The sequence below is a fragment of the Falco rusticolus genome, chromosome 8, assembly GCF_015220075.1.
Source record: "Falco rusticolus isolate bFalRus1 chromosome 8, bFalRus1.pri, whole genome shotgun sequence".
Classification (NCBI taxonomy): domain Eukaryota; kingdom Metazoa; phylum Chordata; class Aves; order Falconiformes; family Falconidae; genus Falco; species Falco rusticolus.
Genome location: NC_051194.1, coordinates 2,045,829 through 2,065,733, shown reverse-complemented (window position 1 = coordinate 2,065,733; position 19,905 = coordinate 2,045,829). Strand labels below are relative to the sequence as shown.

The 19,905-nt window shown below is 48.3% G+C and overlaps 1 protein-coding gene and 1 long non-coding RNA gene across 2 annotated transcripts in view; one reads left to right on the top strand and one right to left on the bottom strand.

Moving 5' to 3' along the window:
- The window catches only part of LOC119152202 (solute carrier family 22 member 5-like), a 30,990-nt gene extending 22,999 nt beyond the window's left edge, over nucleotides 1-7,991 (top strand). Inside the window, exons 7-10 of the mRNA XM_037397118.1 lie at nucleotides 385-599; nucleotides 1,888-2,070; nucleotides 2,564-2,699; nucleotides 3,317-7,991. Of these exons, the coding sequence (XP_037253015.1) occupies nucleotides 385-599; nucleotides 1,888-2,070; nucleotides 2,564-2,699; nucleotides 3,317-3,404 (622 nt within the window). The 3' untranslated portion in view covers nucleotides 3,405-7,991. The remainder of the gene's footprint in view (nucleotides 1-384; nucleotides 600-1,887; nucleotides 2,071-2,563; nucleotides 2,700-3,316) is intronic.
- Nucleotides 7,992-9,291: 1,300 nt separating this feature from the next.
- Nucleotides 9,292-10,266, bottom strand: LOC119152327. Its single transcript, XR_005105750.1, has 2 exons — nucleotides 10,160-10,266; nucleotides 9,292-9,959 (listed from the first exon to the last, which is right to left on the bottom strand). It is a non-coding gene; the product is annotated as an uncharacterized LOC119152327 (long non-coding RNA).
- Nucleotides 10,267-19,905: the final 9,639 nt, after the last annotated feature.

Below are 19,905 nucleotides of genomic sequence, written 5' to 3'. Positions count from 1 at the left end.
AGAAAAGAAGTATGACTTCTGTAGCTGCAGGACCATCCAGCACCTATGACCATGGACTCGTACACCTGTGCCTCAGCGAGGCTAGCAACAGCTCTGGAGCTACCCGGTTCTGTTAATGCTGAATAGGATATTTTTAGGTTTTTAAAATATATTTTATTCTTTGAATTCAAGAGCAGCTTGAAAGGTAAAAAGCATCAGGACAGTTTAATTGTTGTCTTGCTGTTTCTGAAGTCAGCGCTTGAGCTGCTTCGGAGCTGAACAAATCTGGCAGATGCTGAGTTTGCCTTACATAGTGATTTCCGTGTTTGAGAGATGTAAGAGAAGGTCATGGCAACCTCAGGAAGAACAGAAATTTGTCTGATCCTGTTGTTCTGCTTCTTTCAGGATGATAATCTCTGTCGGTTATTTTGGACTTTCTCTTGACACACCTAACTTGCATGGAGATGTCTATGTGAACTGCTTCCTCTCGGCAGTGATTGAAGTTCCAGCCTACGTTATTTCCTGGCTGCTGCTTCGAAATCTGCCTCGACGGTATTCAATGGCTGCTGCGTTATTCTTGGGAGGCTGTGTTCTTCTCTTCATTCAGCTGGTGCCTTCACGTATGGAATCATTAGTTGATCTCAAATATGTATGATAGGTGAAGTGCAGTACCATGCACTGGGCGGATGTGGAGGAAAAGTGTCCTGAGGGGACTAAATACAGGTATCATGTCCTGTCTTAGTCCCTCTTCCTTGGTTCTCAGTGGTGCTGCACAAGGAGCTCACACAACATGTCAATTCAGATGCATTTTTAAAGGTGGGTCATTGGCTCTGTGATGTGTTGGGATTAGCATTGTATTCCAGTTTTGCCTTGAATGTACATCCCTGGCGAGGTGCCCTGGTAAGGCCCAAGTGTAAAACCAGGACTAGACCCACCAGAATTTAGTAACTGGAGGTGACCAAAAGGCTGCAGAACTTCCTTCCCAAGCAGCTGTCAGTGACTGGCTCTTGATGTTATATTCAGGGGTTGTTACTTATCAAAAACGCTTCCACAAAGAACTTACTGAATTAGTGTTGTCAGTTAACTGTACTGAATTAGTGTTGATAATTAAAATAATGGTTGGCAACTGGAAAGGAGGACGAAATAACATTTATTGGATACCGAACCATATGCATCTTTAGGCCAGTTGGATTAATAGCGTTACAGACTCGTTACTGATGATGTTAAGTATGGGGGGTGGCGTGGGGTGTGTGGTGTTGCTTAGCAGTTGTTTAAAAATCAAAGAATAAACAAAAGAGAATGTGCAAGAACTGCCTTGCTTATTTTGTACAGGTGATGTATGTGTTGCATTCTCTTTAGGTTTTGGGCTTTTTTCTTCTGTCCTTTTGAGTTGATCGGACACTGATGCAATCTGTTTTGATTTTCAAATTAACTATCCCAGTTAAAGTCAACCCAGCTTCCTGTAATTCAATTATTGACTTGTAGCTAGGAATGTTAATGAGCAACCAGAGCAGGGAACCAAAAATAACTTGTTTCAATGTCTAATTTTGTTCGTTTTACTAAAAAGGAGTATATGTCGTTGTTTGCAATAGCAGGCCCCTGAAATCTGAGAGGACCTTTCCAGTTCTTGTTCTGTTCTCCTTATTTTTTGCTTGGCAGGAAGCCTCATGCTCAAGAGGAAATGAAAGTTGAGTCCTAGTAATTTAAAAACAAAAAACCCAAAACACTAACAAAAAAACCCATCCAAAAAACATTAAAAATGTTGCCCATGCTTGTAGACATGTACAGGGGAAAAAAGACACCAGATACTGGAATTAATTGGGCAGGAGTTATACAAATACAATGGAATTAAGAATTACCATGAATTGGCAGAGCTGTATGGAAGTCCTTGCTATGTTTTGATTTCAGATATCCGTGCACTATCTATTCTGCTGGTGATGTTGGGGAAATTTGGGATCACATCTGCCTTTTCGATGGTTTATGTTTACACGGCTGAGCTCTACCCAACAGTAGTGAGAAACATGGGAGTTGGAGCAAGTTCTATGGCCTCTAGACTGGGCAGCATCCTCTCACCTTACTTCGTTTACCTTGGTAAGTTAACTAGTCTGTGCAGGGGCAGGGGAGATGGTGGTGGGTGGAAAGTGATGCTGTTTACCCAGATGAGTGTTCTGCCTCTGAGGGCTTTTGGGCTTTTCTACTGTTCTCTGTTTCCAGGTCCAGGTGTCTTGTGCAGCTGCAGGTAAAAATAAGGTCTCAGCATCTCTGAGGATTGATTGTAAAGGAGAGAGATGGCCTTTTGTGCCCTGTTGAACAGGTGCTCTGAAGACTCACAATGCTACTGACTCAATAGGGACAGCTTTTATAGCTATTGTTTCCCAATAGGAAACTCTTGAGTTCCTAAAACCACGTTTATAGCAACATATGCTTTGAATGCCAGGCTGTGAGGGGGGGGTTAGTTTGCTTGGTTTTTACTGAACACATAAATCTTGGCAGGATAAAGCCCTGTATCTAGGTACAAACATTATCAGAGACTTAGAGCTGATGCTACCTTTTTTTTTTTAATTTATGTTTTTTATTCTGCTAGGTGCCTATGATAGATTCCTGCCTTACATCCTGATGGGGAGCCTGACTGTGCTGTCAGGAATTCTAACTTTATTTCTGCCAGAAAGCTATGGTATGCCTCTTCCAGACACAATTGAGCAAATGCTGTTGGTGAAAGGGTAAGTGTCACTTTCTGATCTTAACACACCTTTTCTCTGTTCCAAGGAGTGGACTTGCTTGGGTATTGTCAGAGTGAGGGGCTGGTTTTGGTAGTGTAGTTAATGCTCCGTTGAAAATATAAGAGCTTGGCTGGAATCCTGGTCCCTCTTCCCAAGTGTTTATGTTCGTATGTACATCTCTTGGCTCCAAATTTATTGTTTTACTCTGAGGACTGAACAAAAGCACATATGGGAAATGCATTTATAAAAGTGCATTGCTTCGTAAAGGTTTAGGGACACTTTGTGGGTTATAATCTTATCTTTCTAGGTTCTGAAAATCATATAAGTACTGGTGAAGGGCTGAAGTCTTCCTATTTAGTTCAACTGGCCTAAGAAGGCATTGAGAGCGTTTGGCCTTTTGCCATGGCTCTGATTGAAAATGATACATAATCATACACCTGGAGTAAGAAAGGGATCTGTCCAACTCAAGTCAACAGGGTATTAAAATTAGGAGTCTGTAATGTCAAGTAGGACTCAGGATATCAAAGATATTTTCTTCTCTGTTCTCTCATCTTTTTTTTTTTAAGTTTTCTTTTTTCTTTCTTTCTTTTTTTCTTCCCCCACCCCCACCCCCCCAGATTAGAATACAGACCTGCCTCTAATGGCACAAGGGATTCCAAGGAGGAAGAAGAAAATCCAGAGATTTTTAAAAGCACAGCTTTTTGATGGAACTCCTGCGTACTTCCTGGTGGACTCAAAGTTAAATGGACTTTTCTTCTATAATTCATTCTAGAAAGGGCTAGTGGCCACACTTTGTTCCTGTAATTTTAACCTTATTTATTAATTTAAACACTGTGTTCCGTACATTCTCTTTTTATATGAACATACATACTATATAGCCTTCAAAGAGATTTTTCAGCCACAGTTGTTTTAATGCAGTAGTACTATGGAACAATCTGATCAATCCTTTATAACTTTTAAATGTATAGTTCAGCTGAAAGATACTTGAAAATGAGTTCAAGAGCAGGCAGGGTACATGGATTCCTCAGTGAACCTTCTCCAGAGCTAATGCACATCAAGAACTAAAAATTGCCAGAAAAAGCTGCTAATTGGGTTTGAGTCCTTGACTTCTGTCTCTGGACAGAAAACTTATTTATTATAGTTATTACAGTGAAGGTTATGAGAACATGCCTTTGTCTGATCTTAGACAAATTGCTTTGCATGTGCTGAATTTGTTAGGGAATTCTGAAAGATGCAAAGGAAGATTTTGAGAATTAATTCTAACTTGATACGTTTTAACTGAACATAGGTTGAAAGAGTTGTCTTGCACAAACTGTTTGTAGCACTGAAGTTTTGCTCACAAAATTCACTTGATTCCAATGCTGGTTTTCAACTGTACCTGCATGGTGAAGTTGTTTACATCCGACCCTGGATGTGGCCTGCTTCCAGGCTGGATTTATTTTAAATTATGCAAAAGGTTTCATCCATCTGTGGAGGGAGTGGTGTTAGTTTGGGGTTCTTCCCTTTTTGACGTGTGGTGAAAGTTTGTCTAAATTGTTTTAATGTCTTCTGTGCAATTTGGATGATGGAAAACATTCTCCTGTGTTTGTTCTGTGCCTTTTGCACACGTGCACATACGCACACAAATAATATATTTGGAAATAAATGTTTGTGTTAATTTATGCCACTGCATTGACCTCGTGGTGGAATGTACTGAGAACAAAATTCAGAATGTATTTCTGACCACTGGTTCTCAATTCTCAAGTGCCAACTGTGTGATTGCTGAGGTCTGTTACTTCACTTAGCTCATGTAATTGATGATTGTTTCTGAATTGTTTTTAAAAAAATCTTGTTGACAAGCTGCCAAGAAATTGTTCCTTGGGTTGTGGAAGCACCTGTGGCATTGCCTGTGTTTCTTTAAATACATACAATATATATGTACACCCAGTGTTCATTTGTGCTCTTGCGACTATCCTTTGACAGATGTGAGCAGTGAAAGATTTCTGTCTTGTGGCACTTATCTGTGTTTTGTTCTGTCTTGTAGAGACTTGATAAACAGAACGTAAACCTTTGTAGCCAAAGCTGTTCGGGGCCTTACTCTCTGCTGCGGCAGCTGCTCGAGGAAGTTTGGCATTTTCCTGCTGTATTTGAGTACTTAAGTGGCATCGGCTGGTTCCAGCCTTTTGTTAACCAAAACCCATATTCTGCCCTGGTAGCTGGCTCCAGCAGCCCAAGTGATGCATGCCCTCCAGACTACTTGTCATAGAAAAAAGAAAGCAGAAACCACTGTATAGACTACACTGGTTTGTTTTGTTTAAACTCTTCCTATCAGTGTCTTGAGCCTTAGGGTTTGCTCTGCTTGTTCTGCATCTTCTCACCTACTTGTCCAGTATTTCAGTTGCACAGCAGGAAGCTGGCCAGTGTTACTGGGTCAGAGAAGGATACTGGGAAACATAGTTCTGCCCTCCCGTCAGTTCTTGTGAGGAAAGCAGTCCGAACGTTTGGGCAGGTTCGGTGTCAGTCCTGTTTAATAAGCTGACAGGCCCTTGGCAGGCAGGTTTAAAACGCAGTGTGTGATGTGAAGCTTTTGAGGACCTGGATTTTGCAAGCCTGACTGCACATCATGTAATAGCCTTGACATGAGCAAATACATGTCAGGAGAGGGCATGTAACAGCCAGTCTCCCTTGCCCAAAAGGCATGATACGATTTGTCAGCCTTGCCACCTTTTTTGAGATGTTCATTGCAAACATAAGAGTATGCTCTAAAACCTGGTACAAATATTTTTCTTTGTAAACCTTATTTCTAGGAACTGGAACGTTTAGAAACAGCTTCTTTTCTGTGTTTTATAGAAGAATTATCTAATAACCACAGGAGTCTGAGGCAAAACACATTTAGCTGCAACTTCCTTGTAATGAATTTGCCAATGTAAACAACTGTGTCCCATTAACTCTCTTCCTGTAAACTGTTTCAGAAAATATCCTGGAATGTAAGATATGTGCTTGCCTGATACATGATCTAGTATGGAAATTCCTGTCCTAAAGTAGAGAGTCCACTTAATGCCTGATTTAGCTGTAATTTCTTATCCACTGTTTTATCCAGGTATGTGCCTTGACAGTGAGACTTTCATTCTTGAGTATTTAAATATTCTGATGTTTACTAAAGTGAGGTTTTTTTGGGGATGTGTGTGTTTGTTTAATCCAGACAAATTGGGGAATTTCCTGGTTATGACTAATACTACAAAACACAATGGCAAACTCTTTGTGTCAAATTTTTTTTTTTCTTTGCCTCTGTTTTTAAAAACAAAAAGTATGATTTGGAAATGTAGAATATATTTCACATAGCATACTGGGTTATTTTGTATTTACTACTTAATTCTACTCCTTTGAAGTTTGTCTCTAAAAGAAGCAGCTTGTTTTAGTGAATAGGCAGATTCCAGCTAATAGGTATTTTCAAAAGAAATTGAGGGAGCATTTTAATACAGGTGGGTGATCTGATCTGTGCCAATGAGATGCAGATGAAAGGACCTGATCCAGTTGTTGGCACATCTTAAGAGTGGCATCAGTGCTGCACCGTGCCTTGGCTTTGGAAGGTGTGTGCCAAGTGCCACGTTTTCGGGTGTGACTGACTCCTAGACAATGTATGGTTTTGTTAATAGACATGTTGGCATGTCACTGCGTTATGCTGATGCGAAGCAGGATTGGGACGGACCTTCTGAGACTTTGCTGTAAATGGACCGCTTTGTAACTTACATTTGTGAGACACATTTCGCTTGCCCCTGGTGAGCTGTTGTGTGAGTGTGGTGAAACGGGACGCATGGGGCAGCCTTGACTCCCAGGGTGAGGTCACACATAGATTGTCCCCTCTGTGAAGAGTTGATGGTTTCTAGTACCAGTATCTGAATGCACCTGGACACTGGTCTTGCCTAGTGTGCTGGCTAGTGGCGAAGGGCCTGTTCTGTGCTCACTGGGAAAGCCAGTGCTTTTGCCTCTGTTATCCTCAAAGATATAGTGAGTGACACTTTGTAAGGGGGAAAGGATGGAATTTGCCTTTGGAAGAGGAGTTGTAATAAACCTATAAGCTCCTTGTACTGCTGAGGAAGATTTTACAGACTTTGACATTCAGGCTAACCTTAACCTGAGAAATACTGAATGGTTTTGGTGCCCATAAACCTGTATTACAGCAGCAATACAGGTTATACAAAATTAATCTCATTAGGCAAAATTCTCTGTTGCTAAAGAACGATGCATACTACAATATCTCCACCAAGGAAAACAACATATGGCCTCAAGCTGGGAGCTAGGATCCCTTCATTTCCAGCTCTTGGACTGACTTCTTTCATCATCTTGGGCATGTCGCGTAATCCTGTGGCTTCAGTTTCTTTGTTTGCAAGTGGGAATACCATTAACTCAAAAGGTAACATAATTTCTTGTGATGTTCATGCACCACAGTCTGTATTCATTAGATTCTCTGTTTGAGTCTCCTGACGGTGAATGTAATGCTCACATGAGCATCACTTAGTATTTCGTCTTGCAGGAGCAGGCAGCTTCGGATGACTTGTGGCATTGTTTTTGTTAAGAGGTGTGAACACGTCCTCCCCTGTTTCCAAGTTACCATTTAGAAGAAGAAAGCACAGGGAGGTGATGCATTGCCCAGGGAATTGGACTGCAGTAAGTCAAGTGAGGATTGCGTTTTGAATGCTTAATCATACTTTAATTGCACAGCCCTTCATAGTTCTACACGAGACTGCCTGTGAGGGGGGGCATTACTGAACATTTTCGCTGTGTACCTAACTACATTGTAAAAATACTGTTCAGAGGACTTCCATTTGGAGATATGACGATGCTACTACTGTATAGCTGATCTCATGGAATTTGAGGTTAATGTGAGTTATACCCATCTCTGCTCTACGACCGTTCCATTTTACAGCCTCACCCCGAGGGGCGGCTCTTTTTGATGCTCTCCAGGAGCCCACGCACAGACACAGCACGTGTGGAAACCAATGGGACAGCCTCTGCAACTAAAAACCTATTTCAGTATTTGCAGAATAGAACCTTAATCCTGGCAGTTGTAAATGGTCATCTTAAAGCATAGAATTGGCTCAGGCACCATAATGCCTTACTTACAAATGCCTTTGGGAGTCCTTTAAACTAGTAATAGCCACAGCCTTGTATATAGAAGGATACAGAAATTTCTTCTTAGAATGTAAATATTCCTAGCTGTAACTAAATTGATTCTTACCCTAGTTTTTTATAGAAAAATGCTTGTTCTTTGTAAAATTCAGAATAAAATCATGTCAGGAATTATCTTTAAAATGAAGTAGTCTTGCAATTTTTTTTACATCTTCATGTTTTAAAATGTTTTGTATAACAGAGCTACTCCATTTTTTGTGATCTTGTAGGCTTTACCTTGACTGATCTTGTATTATATATAATGACTTTTTTCCATATTGCTTTTTTTTAATATTTGTTCTAAGCAAAGAGGTGGTCTTCATAACTTGATCACTGTCTGCGACTGCTGCCCATGGAAGAGGTGAATGGGATGGATGGGAGGTGGGTGCTGGAGCAGCTCTGTGGGCACTTGCTTCCTCTTTTCCCTGGAGAGGCTGCCATTGAAAGGAGTTTCTTTTAGGTGCTACTTAAATGTTTGCAACAGAACTGTATGGGAGTCTTTATGTGACACCGAGACAACAAGCTGTGCGAATGCCATCACTGGATTCAGTCTGGGGTTTTGTGGGGTTCCCCCCACGTGCTGTGTTGAGCTGAATGCCGGTAGATAAGCAAAAGTACCACTGGCAAGGTCAGCCGAGCTTGATAAACTAGGAGGTGTAAGAAACAATTTAGGGGACTGTGCCTATTGTCCCCTGGTTTTTCTTACTAAATAATGAGCATTTAGCCCATCTTCTACATGGTACACACAGGTGGTCTGGTACACCTGTAAAAAAATCTTTGCCCGTCTTGTGAGAAAATAGCTGAGTTTGGACCAGTGTCCGCAAATGATCTTTAAAACCTGGGTCGCTTCTGTTCTAGTAAGTTTTTCTTACTCCCTTTTAAAGAAATGTGGTAAAGGAGTAAGGAAGATGGAAGATGAGATACTAGGGCAGCAGGAATTTACTTAAGATGTTTACAGAACTAAGTGCTTGGCTAACTGTCTACAACTAAACTGCTGCTGTCCATAGCCTGAACGGCTAACTTTAATCCTTCAAGAAGGGCTGAAGAAAAGGCCAGCAGTAAGGGATAAAAAAGCCCTTATCCAACGGAGCTTGGTTGGAGAGCTGCTTCCCAGCTGGTTTTCAAGAAACCCACCCTTGTCTGGAAGGAGCACCAAGACTGGGAGGCGAGGGCAGGCAGGTTGTGCAGCAGGGTTTGCGCTGGGCAGCACGGGGGAAGAGATTCCCCCTGTGGCAATGTGTGAGGGCTTGATTGTGGGTTCTTTTAATTTTTTTGTTAAAAAAAAAAAAAAAAGTGCAGACATTTGTAGTGCAGAAATCTTGATGTGAAGAGAAATTGATACCTCTACAACAAAGCTCCTGTAGAAGAGGTCTTTTATTTCAGAGGGGCTCATTTCAGAGTGGGATTGTTCACCCAGTGTGGAAGAGCTAATTGCCACACAGAGTGGAGGTATTTCTTTATTACAGATTCATGCAAAGCTGGAGGCTAAGTGGTATTCCACAAAGCCAGCCAACCATCCAAAAGAACTTCAGCATATTTATCTTATTACATGATTTGGAAAAACCTGCCTAAATTCATGCTCATTAGTTAGTAGTTACCAACCCATCTGCTATGGGTTAATTATATCCAAATTAGTCTTACTTGCATGTAGATTAGCACGTGTGCTCCTTGCAGGGGTGCGGGGGCAAGTCTTTCCAGTCTTAAATTGAGGTGGTGGTCACAGTCTCCCCCTGCCTCCATCACCTTTCCCCTAGTTACCGTGACTTTTGCTGACTTCCAGCCTCTGGCACCTTCTATGGCAGGATGTTCCACTTCCATCAGTCTTTTTGTTCTTCAAGGGTACAGTCCTTGGTAAGGCACACGCTGTTTGTACGCAGTACCCAGGCTTGCACGATGAAGGTTATTGATCGCCACAGCCTAGGTGTTAACCCAAACACGCGGCCACACGTGTGCTTTCCTCTTTCTGAATCCATCAGTCTAAGTGACACTTCCCAAGTTCCCTGCTTTGCAGTTTTGTCAAGGATGACAGTTAAAAGTCTTGCAGAAATCTGAGCTGTGCGCAAGATGCCACCCGAGGGACCTGGCAGCCAGGGACGGCGCTTAGGGCAGAGTCTGAAAGTTCACAAAGGGCAAGTGGCAGGAGTAAGCCCAACCCAAGGCACACACCACCCACCCCCCCCGGTGCTGCAGAGACAATTAGCAGCCTGAGTAACTCTTGGTGACCGGTTCCCATGACCCACGCTTCAAATATGATTAGGTAACTGGTGTTTTGCCATGTCTCCCCAGCAGCCAGAACTCAGGTAACAAGTCACCTTTGAAGCAGTGCCTTGGATTCCCAGGTCACTTAAGCACTTGGAAACCTGTGTAGCCCATGGGATGCTGTACTGGGACTGGGGGCTGTTTCCTTGGGAAGTTGCTCACATTTCCCACAGCTCAGTTTTTCTATCTGTAAAAGAAGGATCGTCATTCTGCAAGTTTCTAAAACATTTGAAGAGGCAAGGTACTGCTTCTTCACCAAATACCAACCTTCTTCCTTAAGTCAGTTGTGACAGATTTTAGAAATACATCTTAGAAACTATTTGAAATGCTGTTTAGCGTGAGGTTTTGTTGTTTAACAGCCAGTCTGATTATCTCCTGGACTCTGTACACCCAAACAACAGCAGTCCGGGAGGTGCCAGCAGCGCTTGTGCAACCAAGACTTGCCGCCTGGGATCCGAGGCTGAGCCCTGCCCTTGCTATTCCCCTCCCTCACAAAACAAAAACAACAAACCAAACCAAACTCTTTTAAGAACGTAAAAATCCTTGGTGCCTCTAGCAGCCTGGGCACTGGGGTGTTGCTTAGATTTGGAGATTCTTCCATATGGGGCCTATGAGCAGTGTTCTGCAAATCCCTCTGCAGAGTGCTTCTAAGAAGAGGAAAAAAAAACCAAAAACACCAAACAAACCGGAGCCAGAGACTGCACCATGCTGAGCCAGCGGAGTCTGGGGATGTAGAGCCAGAGCTGTAGGGAGGTGGCTTTTCTGCCTCACTTGCACCATATATCTTTGACCTTCTGTGTTAGCAGATCCTATCCCCATCGCTTGCCTCTTTGCCTACTGCAAAACTGCAAGCATACCTGCTGCTAGCTCCTGTATTAGCTTTGTTTTGAGGCAAGGCAAATAAGAAGAGTGATAAGCAAGAAATGCCCAAGAATACCAGGTAACGGATTAAATTCCTGAAGAAAATAGCTTTAAAGCATGCAGTCATTAAGTGAGTGTTCCCCGAGCAGCAGTATGCCTCCTGGAAGGTGCAGGAGGACTAAAGCAGAACAGCTGAGGAGGAGGTTTTTCGCTCCTGCTAATTGCTGTTGAGAGCCCCAGCTCTCCGTGGTGGCCTTGGCCGTGGGGGGAAGCTCCTTCTCTCCCCCCTTCTCTGTTGGCTCTGGATGCGAGGCTTCGTGAAGCAGCTTAATTGTGACCATCTGGACCCTGGGGTGAACCAAGTTAAATTCCTTTTGATTTATTCACTAATTGTCCTTAGCCATCAGAAATCTCATGGCTCTGGTAGCTTCCCCCCCTCTGCCCCAGGAGTTCATGCAGCTCCTGCTTACAGTTAGAGGGGGGTGGGTGAGGAGCTCCCCTCTGTTAGGGGACCGCTGCTTTCCGTGAGGGCACTCCCTCCCTGCATCCCAGGCGCCTCTCCTTCAAGTCCCAGGTGGGAAATCACCCGGGGGGAGTGGGGCTGTGGCCCACCCGCGGGCATCCAGGTGTCTCTGCTGAAGAGCCCAGGTACCTCCTTGCCCGCTGTGCTGCAAGTCCCGGGAAACACCACGGCGCAGGCAGCTGGGGAAGGAGTAAACTCATCTTGTTACATGGGTGCGAGCAGTCGCGTTGGCCACCGGTCCTGGGTGCCCGGGCTCCGGGTCGGCTTGTCCCCCGGGCTCCCCCAGCCCCTTCCCCGGAGGGCGGCCGGCGGCCGGGGCCGCCCCTTCTGTTTCGGAGGGAAAGGGAAAGCGAAAGCGCAGCGCGGTGGCGTTGCGGAGCGGGGCCGCGGCGGGCCGGGGGCGGCGGGTGCTCGGCAGGCAGCTCGCACCGTCCCCCGCCACGGGACCGGCCCCCCGGAGCGTTGCCCCCCGGAGCATCCTCCCGGAGCGTCCCCGCCGGCCCCGGCGCAGCGGAAGGTAAGCGTCGCCTTCCGCCGGTCCCCGAGCATCGCCCCCTCCCCGGGGGAAGGCAGGAGCGGGGGCAGCCGGTGCTGCGGGGGGCTGAGGGGCAGGATTCCACGGGAAGGAGCTGCCTGTGCCTGGAGAACGGGCCTGAGCCCGGCGGGAGGCAACGCCTATGCATCTATAGGTACCTGCCCGCTGCGGGGGATGGAGGGGAGCTGCTGCCCCCTGCTCTCTCCCTGGCCCCGCAGCGCTCTCCTCCTCCGCCCTGGGCAGGGACGAGCCTGGGTGGAATAACTGCCCCCTTGCCCGAGGGGGATAAAGGCTCCTCCGTCCCTGCTGGCCACTGCCTCTGTCCGGCTGCTGCTAGGGGTCCGGCCAGCTCCCTGTGCCCAAGGGCCGGATTTTTGGGCTTCTGGGAGCTCCCGGAGAAGCTGGCACCTGTGCAAGTCTGGCCTTTGAATTACTTTTGGGGAGTTTTCCTTTGTGCGTGTGTTCCCAGAGGTAACAGGTTCCATAGGCTGTTGCTGAGCTGGGCACTGCTGCCCAGCGCTTGTTCAGTTTATCCCACAGCAAGTTACTGGTTTTGAGTTTTTAATTCCTTATAACTGCCAGCTTCAATTGTTTGAGCTGAAAATGTTCCGTCCTGGATGTCTGCCTCGGCTGGGCTTTCGTTGCTGTGTTTCTTTATTTTATTCCAGCCAAGAGGGAGGCAAGGAGTGACCCTTGTTTCTCAGATGGCTGCAGTTCTGATGACCTTTCCTTGGAGCAGCACTGCCTGCCCAGCCTCCCTCTGCTCCCAGCAAGGAATTTGCGTTTGGGAAGGGAGAGCAGCTTTTGTAAAGATCTGTTGCCCAAATATAAGCTGATTTGCACAAACTATAATAAACTATAAGCTTAGTTTCCTTCAGTTCTACGTCAGGTCAAGTATTAATTATAGCTCTGGTACATGCTGCTGCTGGTGGCACAGCAGGAAGAACAGGTCAAAGTCAAGAACCTGAAAAGTGTGAGAAATAAATGTGGATTTAGAGGAGACCAGCGGAGCTGTGTGAGCTGGGGCCTGGGCCAAAGGGGTAAGGCTGAGGCTGGACTAGGAACTGCTGAGGATGGAGACCAGTGGGGACAGGGTCCCCTCTCAGGTAGCTGCTGCCAGAGCCGAGTGCCCCAGGCTTCACCTTGCCTTTGGCAGATGAAATTCAGTTTGTTCCTGTAGCAACAGCAGTGATCTCTGCCTGCTGCCCCTTTGAGAACAGAGCCCTCAATATGTCAAACAGCTCAGACTGTGCTCAGCCTTTCCCCCAGCCCAGCTGTAGGTTAACGAAAAGCAAGTAACACCCTTCTGCTTCCCTGGCAAAGGGCAGTTGGAGCAAGCAAAAATGGGTGTTGCATCACCATGCAGCCAACTACACCTTTGGAAAGGCAGTCTGTGTTTGGCCCATACTCACACTGCTGTCTCAGCTCGTGTGTTCACGTTTATTTTTAAACAGGGCATACGTACTGGTGCCAGGTACCCTGCAGGCACTGGCAGTGCTGGAGCCAGCCTCAGGCAGTGGCTGAGTGCAGGTTGCTCTGACATCCCTGTCCCAGGCTGGTGTGTTGTGCCCAGGAGCCAGGAGGGATGGAGCTACAGCCAGGAGCTGGGATGGAGGGAGCTCTGGGAGCGGCAGCTGGAGGAGGCGGCTGTCTCCAGAGCCCAGCCTGCTCGCAGGGTGGCTGGTGGTATGGTGCAGGCAGGAGCAGCAGCCAAAGGAGATACTCTTTCAGAAGTGCTGACTGCTTGGAGCAGCCACAGAGCCAAGGACACTGAGCTTTAGATGCATGAAGTGCTGTGTTGATGTCATTTGACAATGCGGTGGTGTAGGTCGGTCGCTGGAATGGCAGTGTTACATTGCAATGTCACAGCTCTTGCCACGGCCCAAGAAACGAGACTGCAAGGCCAAGCACCAGACTCACACAACAAATATTCTGGGAGCACATGCCTCGGAAGAGCTGGTGGGATGATGCAATTTGTCCTCAGAGCAGGGTTTAGCCAGCATGGAGAGAATGCCAGGCTTGAGCAATGTGGAGAAACAGTATACAGGGAGTGAGCACTGCTCATCTGCTGCAGGGAGCTGAGGGACAGCGGGGACACGTTCATGTTGCTCGAGTGTCTTGCAATGATGCGAGTCGGGGGATTTCAGTGTTTGGAGTCTGAGTTTGTGACCGTGGTCCTGTTGTTTCTCCATCAAAATGTGGCTCCTGGAGCACTCAAGCCCATTACAATTCTGTACCTAAAGATACAAATTAATCACTAGTCAAACTGCATGAGCTCAGTCCCAACCGAGTGTTGGGTGAATGTGGCCCACAGGTTCTTATCAGGTCTTGAAAATTGGCACTGGTTTATGGTACTGGGCGCTGGGTGCTCTGTGCTGCACTGGGATCAGGGGACAGTGATGGATATCTGAGTCTTTAGCTCCAGCTCTGCTGGGGAACATTTTTCTTCCACTTCTACCCCAGGAATCAGCCCAACCTCACTGTCTTTCTTACCCTTACTGTGTTTATAACAGCAATAATTACTGGAGTTTTAAAACTGTACTTGGGACACTGGAAGTAGGGGTGGTGGTGGGGCATCGTGTGGGAGCCGTGGGTGGTGTTAGTCTCTGCTTGAGCTGTGTTGAACGCACCCAGGTGCCAGAGCCCTTGGCACAGAAGCCCTTTCTTATCTTCTGCTTTCCATTTTGCAAACAAGCCGCAGACCAGACTGCTTTTATGATTAACTTGCTGCTACAAAGCAAATACTGTTCAAATACACACATAAAACAACTAGCTCTATTTCCGCTTTTTGCATTAAGGTGTAGGATCTATATGTAACAATCTGGCTGGCTTACCAAGGAAAGCCTTCAAAGCAGAAACATGTATTTGAAACCAGAGCTGCTGGCACACCAGTGTGGCCAGTGTGCTCAGACCAAGGTCAGTGCCAGCCGGCAGCCTGTGGGGCAGCTGGGCAGGTGTGTCGGGCAGGGCTGGAGCAACAGTGCTTCCTGCGACACCTCCAGAACCAGTTTCCTGCAGCCAGCAGATTCCCTGGGGAATACCCTCTGAGCAGCATGGGGAAGAGCAGGGAGTCTGGAGGTGTCCCGACGGCTCACCCACTCTCTGCTTCTGGAGAGAAGAGAGCAACGATCAGCATCTCCGCGGGTGGCTGAAGGAGCTGGCTCCCTTCGAGCTGTCACTGCCCTCAGTCCTGCCCTGATCCCGGCTCAGCCTGGTCGCTGCAGTCTGGGAAGCTTCAACAAAGACCTTTACGGGGGTTGCCAAAGCTGTTGTCCTCTGCGCCATGTCCCGTCCTGGTGCTGCTCTCTCCCTCCTCACCTCCGCTGCTTCGCCTTCCACTTTCAGTCAAGCAGGGTGTGTTACGTCCCACTGACTGAGTCTCTGCTGACTCCAGACCCAGCCTGCAGTAGCCAGTTTAGACTGAGACGCGGTGCGGAGCCAGGCGTGTCCCCAGCCCGTGACCAGAGGCAGCGCGTGGCCGCAGCTCCTCTCTGCGCAGGGCCATCCAGCCGCGCTCAGCACCGGCTGTCAGATGGAAGCTGCAAAAGGGCACGGCCAGAGGCGTTAGGGTGGGATGACCATCCCGGCTCAGCTCTCGGCTGTTCCTCAGTGGCTTCTGTGAGAACCGCAGCTCGGCTGGGGAGTTCCCAGTTGGGGCAATGGACGAGATAGGGCTCAGGGACCGTGCTTCCCCCCCAGTGCCATTCCCAGTGCTCCCACTGTGGGTGGACGTGTTTCTATGGATGAATTATCTTCTAGGCTGGGATTTTGTAGGGTGAGCCCGTGTGAGGTGAGGCTGGAAGGAGAGGATGACGAGGGACGTGCTGGCTGCATGGTGGCAGGTTCCTCTGGGGACTGCAGAGGGCAGTGGCACCCACGAGAAGCGCGGGTGGCCCTGGGTGCCGGCTGGAGGAGCTGCCCTGGAGCAGCTCCTGGCAGGCTGGGTGGGAGTCGTGGGCTGGTCCTGGGTGGCAATGTGGGTCTCTGCAAGTTATTGCATGTGCTGGTCGTTCGCTGGTGGCTTTCAGGGGCCACCCTGGTGTCCCAGCCTCTGTGCTGCCATCCCTCCTGGCCATGGCAGTGGGGAACACCCGCTCAAGACAAGTGACCACCGCCGTGATGCTTCCCTTACGCTGCCCTGATGGTGAACACCATCAGCTGTTCACAGCAGTGAGCAACAGCTGTGGTAAAGATCAGGGTCACACAAAAGGTGATGTCAACCCAGTGCAGTGCCCTCTTCCCTCCTGCCTCCTCATTCCGTCCCCCAGTGTGATCACTGGAGCCAGTTCTGATGGGAAGGAGTCTCTGAGTGCCTGAAGCAAGGTGCAGGCTGCAGAGCGCACACAGAGCCTGTCTTGCCCTGCTCCAGCACTGCCGCCCCCCACAGAGATGAGGGGGCTGGCAGGCTCTCTTCGCAGGTGCCAACTGTTCATGCAGAAGTAAAAAAAGGGAACAGCAGCTGCCTTCTGCTTGGCCAGGGTGTGAGGGTGAGGATGTGGAGCACAAGCCTGTGGAGATTTTTGGGGTGAGGTTCGGAGGCAGAGAGACTGGAAGATGCTCAAAGTGTAACAAGGGAGGCTCCATGGTCATGCAGCCCATGTGTTCTCAGACCTTGGAGGCACCCACCATCATCAGACACTTTTCAGGGTAGCCTCCGCATCTGCTGCATCTGGAGGAGAGGTTTGAAGGAGGGGCTCAGCTAGGAGACCCCAGCACTTTCTGCTTGTGGGGGACTTGGTCACTCTGAAGAGCTTCCAGATCCTGAGGAGTCCTGGGAAAAGAGCAGCAGCTCCGAGAGATCTTGGAGGAGCATCTCTCGGTTGAGGGTAGAGAGCTGCTGGTCTTATTGGAGCTGTCAGGTGTAGCTCTTGGGAAGAAATGAATGTACTGAGTTCAGCTTTACCAGGCTGTGATCAAAATCTTTGCCTTGAGCGCTTGCCAGAACTTGTGGTTTTCTGCCAGTCTCTTTGCCTGCAGTTCCTTTTATTCATCTCCTTTTCCCCTGCCTGCTGGAAGTGCAGCTTGCAGTTGTTGTGCTTCCTCAGCAGACTGTTTTTCTGTTCTTAATTAGTCCCATAAGTGCTGTGCACGGTATCTGTGCTGTCTGACAGGCACAGGGAGTGCCTGCCCTCCTCCCTGAGCCCTGGCCAAGCTTGTGCCCATCGTGACTTTCTTACCCTTGGACCCAAACCGTCAACTGCCAGCCCCCAGTTAGCGAAGCCTGGGCATGGCATTTTCCCTCTGGAAGCCAAAGTCAGTCTCCAGCAGTGGCTCTGAGCTGTGGGGTGGGAGCCACATCTCCTCGTTGTCCTGGGACCTTTGCACAGAATCCATTGGCTTCAGCCAATGTTGAGTTTATCCGCAGGGCTAGAGGTCAAGTTCAGGTCTCTGGTGTGACAGCCAAGAGTTTACGTAGGCTGCAGTATGGCTGGAGAGAAAGACTTCTAAAACCATGAAAAGCACGACTGGCTTTGGGTCTGTGGCACTCCAGGACCCATAACACATGCCAAGCAGCCCTGTGGGGCTTGCTTTCCTTTGTGGCTCAGGAGGTCTGCGGTCACCTTTTCAGCATCTCTGGTACACCTGGAGTTACAGTCTCCTGCCCTGTTTGTCACAGCTTGTTCTCGAGCTGACACCCATCCCACCCTTTCCTGTCTCCTCTCGAGCTGCTGCAGGGGAAGGTGAGCTGCTGGGGCAGCCACACGTACCGCTTCACAGCAGTCACGGGCATCTGCCACGTACAGCCCGTCCTGCAGCCCACTCGGCTACGATAGTCTAAAAAAATAAATACCATCACTTTTTAAAAGTAAGTGCTCCAGGATTTTCCATATAGGTGCTCTGGAGTGTTGTGGGGAAGTGGCTGGATACCAGATGCAAGCAAAGCTCTGCCAGCTGCGGGGCAGGAGGAGACCCAGGAGGGTGAGCGTTAGTAGAGGAGAGACGCAGAAGGGTTTGCAGAAAAAGGGGTCACAGAAGTGGGCCAGGTCTGGTGGAGAAAATACAAACAGAGTTGGTTGAAGCAACAGGAGCTGTCAAGAAGACAAAGACAGGAGATGTCGGGCGCTCTATGTCCTTGCCAGACCACTGCGGCCCAGGAAGGGAAGAGCAGGTTCTTCCCTTGTGGCTCGGATGTGCTCGCCGTGCCGGCACAGCGGGTTAACAAACCACCCCGGTTTGTTACCGTGCAGGCCCTCGCTGCCAGGCCCCGCTGCCAAGGCTGTGGCTTGCAGGGGTCCCGGGGGCGCAGAGCTGTCACCTGCCTTTGTAGGGTCACCGCCTCCTGCCCTGCCTGCCCGCGGGGTAGTGCCTGGGGCCACGCACAGAGGAAGCTCCGTTTACATGGACAGGATCCAGCCACCACTTTGAGATAATTCATCATGATACACAGCTCCTGCAACCACTGTTTCGCTGCCGAGTTCTTGTTGTGCAGCATAGAAGTTGCATTCATGAGCATGTCAAAATGCTCTGCTAATGAGCCTGTTAATCCCCACTAATTCATCAATATATGATTATTCCTCGCCCCGCACAGCCATTCTTGCATAGCCATGGAGGAGTCTGTATGCATTCTATGGCCGGGAAAAGAACTGGGAAATCTTCAGCATAGCACAGTCTGTGCTGACTTGCTTTAGGATCATTTTTGGCGTGCAACACCCCGTTAAGCCCCCGGTATGCATTGCATTTTGGGTTTCCCTGATCAGGAGCCCATAAGTGTGTTCACCAGAATGCTGGTAGTGGTTTCCTCTGCTGTAAAAGGCAAATCTGTGGGGAGAGGAGGGGGCCCCTCACCCAGGGGGCAATTCAGCTGCTGATAAAAGTGCTTGGTGACTTAGAGCTGTTCGGGTCAGTCCCCTTTGCCTTATTTTAGCAAAATACATCTATAACTTATCCTTATGCTGCTAAGTGTAAGAGCCCAAATAAGTGTCTCTGAGGCTGTGTCCCTGGTGGAAGACCTTGGGTGACTTTATTGACCTTAGTGGTCCTGGCAAAAAGCCTTGGGGCAGCTTCTCTGCTCTTCCTTACCTCTACCAGCTGCTGGGAGTGATGGTCACCTGCTGTTGGAGCGAAGGTTGTGCTTTCATGGGTGAGATGCTCTTGTTTTGAGTGAACCCTACCTAAGGTTTTATGGTAGTTATACAATGTAAATGGTGTTCATCTGGTACACCATTAATTAACCCAGTGATTAAGCTGAATAAAGCTCACTTGCTTGCTTGTTCTCCCTTACAAGCACCTTGTTCTCCATCAGCAAATTAGCATGGTGGAAGGGCTGCAAAACCAGTTCTGCCACTCTTTTATGGGAAAGGGATTGTCTTATATACAAGATAGTCGTAGCGCAGGTGGTGTGAATCAGGGGTGCCCGTGTCACCTGGGGCGGCTCAGCAGCTTTGCCTTGGCTTTAAGATGAAACAGCTTTTGTCTTTGCCTCATCTGATGGTGGACGGTGCAGAACGGGGGAATCTAGAGGTGACAAGCTTTGCACCTCTGCTTTCTTTTCTCTGGGTTTCCTGGAACACCTGTTGAAAAGCATGAGCTGTGCCCTGCCTGCCCGACGCGCTCACCTGCAGGGCTCCTGAGGTGCCATAACCTCCACGTCCATCCTGCTGTGCCGTAACCTCCACGTCCCACAGTGCGCAGCGTTTCTGTGAGCTTAGAGAATGGCATCGTCCCTTCCCAGGGAACGTGGCTGCGAGCCTTGGGAGTAAACAGTGTCCTGGGTTTCACCCTGCCTGAGTACCAACGTGTACCTGCAGCCCAGTCCCCATGGCTGCTCATGCTAATTGTGATTTCTGCATAGGGTATGAGTTATTAGGCAGCTGCTGGGTGAAGGGCAGCCACACATTTTCACTTTTGAGGGTGAGAGTACGCTAGAAGGCTGAAAACAG